The 9,122-nt window shown below is 35.2% G+C and overlaps 1 protein-coding gene across 1 annotated transcript; it reads left to right on the top strand.

Annotated features, from left to right (window-relative positions):
* The first annotated feature begins 451 nt into the window (after positions 1–451).
* LOC123306705 lies at positions 452–6,935 on the top strand. The gene is made up of 10 exons (XM_044888825.1): positions 452–622; positions 3,711–3,923; positions 4,178–4,277; positions 4,611–4,673; positions 4,743–4,778; positions 5,250–5,336; positions 5,458–5,523; positions 5,619–5,693; positions 5,768–5,967; positions 6,098–6,935. The coding sequence occupies exons 4-10, from the start codon at positions 4,640–4,642 to the stop codon at positions 6,371–6,373; spliced, it is 774 nt and encodes a 257-aa protein (XP_044744760.1). The 5' UTR covers positions 452–622; positions 3,711–3,923; positions 4,178–4,277; positions 4,611–4,639; the 3' UTR covers positions 6,374–6,935.
* Positions 6,936–9,122: the final 2,187 nt, after the last annotated feature.

Below are 9,122 nucleotides of genomic sequence, written 5' to 3'. Positions count from 1 at the left end.
TTTGATGAGCGCTCCAAAAAAGTCCATGGCTCATCTACATATATCGAGGCTCAGTCCTTCTACTGCTGCCGAATATGTAATCAAGTACCTAGGTGAAACAATTCAAGATCCTATATGTGAAAAACTCAATTCCAAAAAGCCTGATGTCTACTCCTCCTTTAAACCATCATTTCCATCCCAATACTTAACACAGGTAATGGAGTCCGCATTTTGGCCAGAGTGAGTAACCGTTAATAGGTTTTTTATCAGACGTCGGCTGATGGATCCTCCTTTTCCGAAAAGTCCATCTCGGAACATGGAAACGACAAAAGTAGTAGACCTAAGTTCAAGTTAATGCAGATAAATGCACGAAGCATTGCTAACAAGTTCACATCTTTGGAAGTTTTACTTAGTTCTTCAAGCCCGGATTTACTGAGTGTGGCTGAACATTGTTGTTCTTCATAGAAGTTATCCTTCATGACGATAGCAGGTTATCAGATTGCTTCCTTTTATACCAGACCAAGCCGTGAACATGGGGGTGTTGTTATTTATGTCAGGTCGGTTCTCCGAGTACAGCAGCTTAATGTGGCTAAATACTCAGTGGAAATGCACTGTGAACTGTGTGCAGTTAAGATAAAATATGGTGAGAATACTTTTTGTGTTTTAAGTGTTTATAGACCTCCTTCAGGTGATTGCGACCTGTTTCACAATTCTTTAGAATATGTACTTACGTACTGCAGTACTGCCTCTGATGTTATTTTCTTATGTGGAGACCTCAACATAGATTATCTATCCCTCTCTCCACAATATCGATCTTTAAATGACTTGTTTTTACGTCATAATCTATCAGTTACCTCAAGGGACCCAACTAGGGTTGTTACAGGTTCGAATGGCCTAACCTCCTCCACGAAGGTTGATTATATAGCCACTAATGCTAACTCTCAATTAGTTGATGCAAGTGTGTTTGAAGCGTTCATTGCTGACCATAGAGCAATTATACTAGAATATGTTTGTTGTGGTAACGATCCTTGCGCCTCTAAGGAAAAAATAATGAGAACTATGTCGGATAATAACTGGAAGATTTTCTATTCGTTAATTGAGCGTGCTGATTTTCAGTGGATACATTTTGATTCGACCCTTGAAGACAAGTTCGAGAAGTTTGTTACCTTATTGAAGTCAACATTTGACACAGCCTTTCCACTAAAACGTATAAATTGCTTTCCTTCTCGCCAAAAACCTGGTTGGATCGATGCCACAATCATTTCAGCTCGGGACAATTTGAGGAACCTGCACTGGCTGACGAAGAACTTGAACACGCTCGAGGCTTCACACTTATATAGTAGTGCGAAATCTGAGTACAATCAATTATTGAAGTTCTCTAAATTGGCTTACAACAAAAAAATTCTACATAGTTCAGATAATGTTTGCAAAACAGTTTGGAAATTAGTTAATAAAGAATTGAATAATAGAGTCAAATCCGAGAATAACATCACTCTCCGGGTTGATAATGAACTCATTTCTTGTCCACAGAAGGTGTCGGAGGCCTTTGCCAAATTTTTCACCGAGGTTAATGCTGCCTCTGTTCATACATATTTTGGCGTTTCCCTTTCTGGATCTTGCACCTTGCATACTTCCCTTGATAGTAATTTCTTTTTCTTTCCTGCTACTGCCCAGGAAGTTTCGTCTACTATTTGCGGACTGAAGAATGGTGGTAGCCCAGGACCTGATATGATATCAGCCAGAGCCCTCAAGGTCTTGGCTCCTTTGATTTCTGAACCTATTTCTCATTTACTAAATGAATCAGTGTCCTCTGGGCATTTCCCATCTGTCCTTAAATTGGCACGGATTTTACCAGTCCACAAAAAGGGTGACAGCCAGGATATAACAAATTATCGACCTATCTCCATCTTAAGTCAATTGTCCAAGATTTTTGAAAGAATAATATACAATCGCATGTACAATTATTTGACAAAGTACTCCATACTATCTGATCAGCAACACGGCTTCAGACATGGTAGGTCAACCCAAACGGCCAGTTGTGAATTTTTTGAATTTGTCTACAAGAGCCTTGACGGCGGTGAGTACGTGGCAGGTATATTTTTTGATCTGTCGAAGGCGTTCGACACTCTTCAACATTGTTTCATTCTGGATAAGATGTACCAAATGGGATTCAGGGGCGTGTTTCTGGATTGGGTCAGGACTTTTTTATCTGATCGCAGAATTTATGTTCGATTGAATGACGCTACATCTGACGAACACACTAACAGCCTAGGTGTCGCTCAAGGATCTGTTCTGGGCCCACTACTGTTTCTACTGTTCATAAACGATCTGCCTGCATATGTGGTAGCCAATATACTGGTGATGTTCGCTGATGATACCTCTATCGCTATCAAAGCGAAAAGTCTGCAGGAATTGAAGTTGCTATGCGAGACTATAGTACAATGTTTCACTGATTGGTGTTACAAAAATGCACTCATACTCAATCTGACCAAGTCGGTGATAGTCAGGTTTCAGAATCAGGATAAACCATGCGAACCTCTCATCATTGAATACAATCAAGGAGTCTTGGAGGCGAGAGACGACGTGAGACTTCTGGGCCTCTATGTGGACGCTAATCTGAGGTGGTATATTCACATTGATCATGTTTGTGGTAGGCTAAACACCGCTTACTATGCTTTATTACGACTCAGGAGTTGTCTCCCTGTCGAGGAGCTGCTGACTATTTATTACAGCATGGCTTATAGCCATTTAAGTTACAACGTTGTTCTCTGGGGCTCCTCGGTAGGGTCTAATCGGGTGTTTATTTCCCAGAAACGTATCATACGCCTCATTTTCAAACTTCGCCCATGTGATTCATGCCGTCCGATTTTCTACCAATTTCAAATTCTTCCCTTCCCATGTATATTTATTATCAATAGCCTTGTCTACGTCCATCTGAACGTAAGTAACTTCAAGAAATGCTCTGACTTTCACGAGTATGGAACACGAAACTATGACACTTATTGCATGACATTATTGCTCAAGAGATGTTACTACAGTATAGACGAGTTCCTCAAGGACTCCATCAGTTGAATCTGTATTTTTTTTTATTGTAGTTCTTTTCTTATGTTTGTTATTTTGTATGACTTGTCCTATACATTTTTATAATGTCCAAAAGGATCAATAAAGTTTATTATTATTATTATTATTATTATAAACTGGGTGGAAGTTACCCTACAAAGTCAAAAACAGCAGATAAAGTGATCAATTTTTGTTAACAGAAATTTTCACAATTTGGTGTCCCAGATAAAATGGTAAGAAATTATTAGCAAAAAACGAAAAAAAATTCAATATATATATATATATAGGTATATTTGGTCCTATCGCCATATTTTGGTCCAAACAATCTGCCCTTAGCCTATGTCCCAATAGTTGTGAATCACCCTGTGTAATTCTACTTATTCGATATTTTCTTTATACCTGTAAAAATCATGTAATTCAGTTTCTCCTTCAATTATTAAAAACTAAAACTAAAATTATCAATAAATATTAGGAATTCATATATTGTATTCAATTTAAATTTTCAATCATAATGAATTTTTCAATATTCAAGTTCTGTGGAAATGAATTTTGTCGAAATATCATCAGACAAGGCTTGACAGAATCTGGAATCGAATCATATTCTTGGGGATTGTGTTGTCGGGCTGATCTGAGACATACAAATCATTCTGCTGCTTTCAAAACTTTTCTAGGAAAATGTCGTATGCAGTTGTCTGCTTTGTGGATGAATGCCAGGGAGATTCAGAAGTTGTCCAAGAAGTGCCCATTTCTTGGCTGAAAAATAATAATACCATGTGTATGTGGCCTCCATCCAACTAATATACCTCCATCCAACTATACACTAAACGGAACACCACCCTCGGGTTCATGGAAATTATGTCCAATCAGGTGTGATCGAATATGTGGTAAGTTACTTCCATTCTTTCCAAAAGAGCGTACACAAATATTTTCATTTTAATAAAAATGAATTCGCTTGTTCAAGTTATGTGAAGCCTTGAAAAAAATTCAGCAATGCTATCAAACATTATTTCAATTATGTACATATATTATGAAAGGCTGAAAAAGCTGTTGTATTTGTTGGGTAGATTTTTGTCATTTACAATAAAAAATATTGGAGTATTAGAATTTCATTTTGTATTTACATTTTTATGTATTTCAGATAGTCTTGCAGATGCTAGAAGGCACTGCATTAGGGAATCCTCATCAGAAGATGAGAAAGGCAGAGGCCTAAGAAAAAAAAATTTCGAAGCACCTGATAGGTAAATAGGTTTCTTTGTGGTGATCATCAAGCAAACTTCAAATCATGAATTACTATTGAGTATATTACAGCAAAAATGATTTTTTTTTTTTTATAAAATAGACTCGAAATTTCAGTAAAGCTGGATTTCAGTTCAATCATACTATAATTTGGTCAAAATTATCTAACAGTCGCTGATGAGATATATTTTTGGATAGTAGAAGTATTCAAACTCTATTTTGACCAGAATTTGGCTATTTTTTACGAGTCTGAATAAAATTTATTTACTTTCGAAATATGTACAAGGTAACTTGTTGTTTCATGAACCTATTATTCACTCAATCATTTTTTTAAGGTCGTTATTCTAAATGTGCGTCTCCACCAATGGAGGAAGCTGATCAATCATCAGCAGATTCAGGTAATAGTTTTTTGCTAGAAGACAAAAAAAGTTCTTCAGCCTTTTCTACAATTGATGTATTTTTTTCAGATTATAGACTACAGGAGATCGGGATGCCACAACCAGGTAAAGTTTGTAACTGCATCTGGTATATTTTGAAATAGTAAAATGGAATGGTGTTTCATTGGGAGAATTACATACAGTTAATAAAGATAGTTTCAGTTGGGTTATCAGTTTGGATATGTAAAATTTTATTGGAGCTACTTGTATTGAGTTCATTATTGAATCCATTAGGGATGTATAATAAGATAGATGTATGATGTAATTTAAATGTTTCTATCAGAAATGTATATTTTGTTGAAAACACCTTTTTCAAACACTAGGCAAATAGTTTGTTATTGCAATAATTTTTAACCACATAGGCCAGGTCTTCTCAAAATGGAACACAATATGATAATATTATTTGAAACATGGAAATGGTCTATTATATCTAAATACCCCAATCTCTAATGATAATATTATATTTCTAAATTACCTAATAGCGTGAATAATCTTAAGACCTATATATCTCTTAATCACAAATATTTTGCTTTTCAGAGAACTTAACTCGGTTATGGCCTCAAACTTCTTCCAATTTCTACAGTCCTCCCCGCATGACAGGAACAGTTGCTATCGAACACAATGGTAATTATACTCTTGAGTTGCTTTTTAACAGAATGCATTTGTGCATTTTTGCGCAGAATAAAAAATAACTTTGAATGTTGAGAGAGGAACCCCTAGTTTATAAATTGATTGTATTTTATAGAGATCTTACAACACCCGTCAGGGCCAAAACAAACAGGTGTCAACCAACATGAGCCACTTTCCACTGGTAAGTTATATATATTGAATATTTCAGTCTCTTCATTTCCAGTTAAGAAATGAAGAATATCTACAAGTGCTGTTTATGATTGTTTATTTTTATAGAAAATCGATACACAATACCTGATTCACCCTTGTCCATAATCAATCAAGAGGTTCAGACTAGAGTTGAAAACAATGGTAAAAATATTTCTTGAAGAGAAAAATACAAGGAACAACAAAATGAGTTGTAATATTATAAAATTCACTTCTAGGGAACCTAGAAAGAAAGATTGATAGATTGACTGAACTTGTTGGGAGGATTCTCCTAGAAATTGAGGAGCTAAAGTTACAGCGAGGAAAGAATGAAGTGCTGAATCACACTGATTTGAGGGATGAATTTCCGTTTACGTCTTTGGAAAAATTGAAGGAATTTGAGGCAAGATTAGAAGATGAGGAGGAGAAAAAAAAAGTGGTGAGTTTTTATCTTGAGAGAATGCACAATATTTTTTTTTTCTTTAATATTAATTCACTTTATCAAGAATGCTTTTCCATAAAGATAAAGATTTTTCAGTTCCTTTTCCAAAGAATTATTTGTTTTTCAGACCCAATACTTCAAATCGATAGGAGGCTTGACTTCCAAGGACTTCCATTCGAGGGTGATGGCAAGGGTCTTCACAAATTCCCTTGCCATGCAGTGTTCTTGGAAAGGATTCAAGAACAATTACAAGGTCGAGAGTATGTTACTCCTACAATGTTTATATTGTTACGATACCGTTTCCCACAATAAGCACGGAATCGCATCGGAACCCGAAATACAGGATTCCTGGAAGACGACACAAGGCGTGACCACCGATTGTGACTCTTTCCGTTTTTCATAATTTGAATAGTAGTTAGTTGATGTCTAGCGTTAAATAGATTCATTTGATTTTTCTTTGAACAAATAGAAACGATATCCATTCTATTGAGTTGTCCTTTAATTACCATTGGCAACCCTAAAAAGAAATAAGTTCTTTTTAAGAATAGACTTTTGGATACGTTATTCATAACTGGCGCTGCGAACAGGATATCGCAACGGGGTTTTAGTGAAAAGAAAAAAAACTAAAATCAGTTTCCATAAGTGAATAAGGACTCGTCCGGCAATTGTACAGGCTGTTCGAAGAGTGTTCGAGGAACTCCCGGTGACTATCAAGTCTTTGTGCGGTATCACCAAGAAACCACATCGAACCAGCAGAGAATCAATTCTACCACTCCATCCAGAAGAATGGACATCAACTCGATCCACTTCGATTAAGAAGAAGGAACTACACACCCTAGGATGCATATGTTGGTGATGTAAGTCTATCAATCTCTTTCCTTAAACCCAGAATCCCAAAGTTCAATGACACATACCGATTCTTCAAGCGTACTAGAAGTTATCGCTGAAGATTCAGAATTATTAGAATAAGGAACAAACTTTTTGAATAACCAATTAGGTTCAGAACTATTAGAATTAGGAACAAGTTTTTCGAACAATCAATCAATTAGAAATAGAAGATTGCAACCATATCCTTAAAGGAGAAATTTTGAAAACCTCGAAATGAATAACCAAACTTCTTCTAACCCACCTGTAGTTGACGCAATGTCAAGACAAGATATACAATTGCTTTTGAACTCAATACCTGAATTTTCTCCAGGTCAAAATTTATCAATATTTATCAATGAAATAGACAACCTTTTTATACATCTCCAAGGAAGGTTAACTCCAGACCTTACTTACGCCTTGAATTTCACAATAAGATCAAAAACTAAAGGAGAAGCGAGAGATTACATTTCTTTCCAAAATGCTAAGGATTGAATCACCATCAGACGATCATTATTGCAAAGATACGGAGATCAACGAAATGAAGACCTATTGATTTCTACATTAACACAATCCGTTATTTCGAAATTATTTCGATTTTTACAGTAGAATTTCTCAGAACTTGAATGACCTTTTACAATACCTAACACTCAATACACAAGATCCAAATTATTTGCTTTACAAAAAACAAGATGTAGAAAAATTAGCCCTCAAAACTTTCCAAATTGGACTCTTAGAACCATATCGGTCATATTTTATCAATTTCGAATCTAAAACTCTTGAAGAATGTATAAACAGATGCAAATTTTATGATAATAGAAAGCAAGAGTGGGAATATTGTGAATTCTTAAGAAAAACTCAGGATAATGATGAAAAACCAATTTATCGACAACAAAATAGTAGTTCAAATAGAGAGAATCTATTTGTTACTCAAAAACCTACTTTCAGTCAGCAAAATTATAATAACATCCCTACTTTCAGTCAGCAAAATTATAATAATACTCCTGCACGAATTCCTAATGAAAAAGGTTTTCCATACCCCCATTAATCAACCGATCACTAATAATCCAAAATTCCCAACAAATCGACAAGTTTTCGGGACAAAACCAGGATCAAGTTTTCATAAGATTCAACCAAAGCCTACGCCCATGTCTATTAGCACAAGAAAAACTTTCAAACAACCGGTAACATCCATGTCTATTTCCACCAGAAGAACGGGAATTCAACAGAAACCCAATTTCATCTCAGAAGAACTATTTAATGTTCAATCAGAGAATTGTAATTCCGACGAAAATATGATAGAATATTTTCCAGAAAATGCAGAAAATGAATTCATGTGCCCTAGAAACAAACAATACTTAGACTTGAATTATGTTAAGATTAAGTCAAAATTGCCCTATATTTACCTTCCAGAAGTAAATTTAAGAATTCTTATTGATTCAGATGCAACAAATTCAGTAATTAATAAAAAGCCAGCTCATGAAAAATTTTTCAATTTCCTTTTCAAAGAACCATTCAGTGTTTCTGGCTTAGGCAATACTATTGAATCAGATGACAATTTACATATACCAATTTTATACGAATTAGGGATCTATGAAAATATTCATTTACCTACATGTAGTTGATTGGCATAAAAAATTCGACGCATTATCAGGAACTTCCGATTTACAAAGACTAGGAGCAAGAATCGATTATCAAACACACACTTTAGAAATTAATGGCTTAAATATCCCTTTCAATCTCGAATATTCCAATTCCAAAATTAAACCTAGAAAATTCGCTGCGAAAAATCATGTCAAAATACCAGTTACTATCGAAAATGGCGATGTTATTATACCAGAGCTGAACTTCAAAGGATTTTCAACCCCGGAATGTATTGCCCACGCGAAAGACGGATTATGTTGTATACCAATCCCTCAACCAATAAAATGTACCATCGAAATAAGTTTCTCAGAAAGAATACCTGTTCAATCTTTATTCGAAGCGAAAATATCAGAAGCACCCGCGGAAAATCGAAATTTTAAATTTTCCAAACATTAGAACTGAACACATGAATTCGGAAGAAAGGAGAGAAATTCTAAAACTTTGCAGTAAATTCAGAAATATTTTTTATAATGAAAATTGTGATCTTTCATTCAGTAACACGGTCAAACACAAAATCAGAACAAAAGATGAAGAACCAGTTTACGTGAAGTCCTTCAGACACCCTCATAGTATGAAAGGAATTATCCAAGAACAGATACAAAAATTGCTTGATGATAAAATTATACGACCATCAATTTCACCCT

This window comes from Coccinella septempunctata, chromosome 2, assembly GCF_907165205.1.
Source record: "Coccinella septempunctata chromosome 2, icCocSept1.1, whole genome shotgun sequence".
Classification (NCBI taxonomy): Eukaryota; Metazoa; Arthropoda; class Insecta; order Coleoptera; family Coccinellidae; genus Coccinella; species Coccinella septempunctata.
This window is presented reverse-complemented; position numbering and strand designations above follow the sequence as displayed.

Bases quoted from the DNA above. Each gene is read 5' to 3' on its own strand.
- LOC123306705 (XM_044888825.1), top strand. From the start codon at position 4,640: ATGGAGGAAGCTGATCAATCATCAGCAGATTCAG. The intron at 4,674-4,742 runs GTAATAGTTTTT...TATTTTTTTCAG, and splicing joins TCAATCATCAGCAGATTCAG to ATTATAGACTACAGGAGATC. The intron at 5,524-5,618 runs GTAAGTTATATA...TTATTTTTATAG, and splicing joins ACATGAGCCACTTTCCACTG to AAAATCGATACACAATACCT.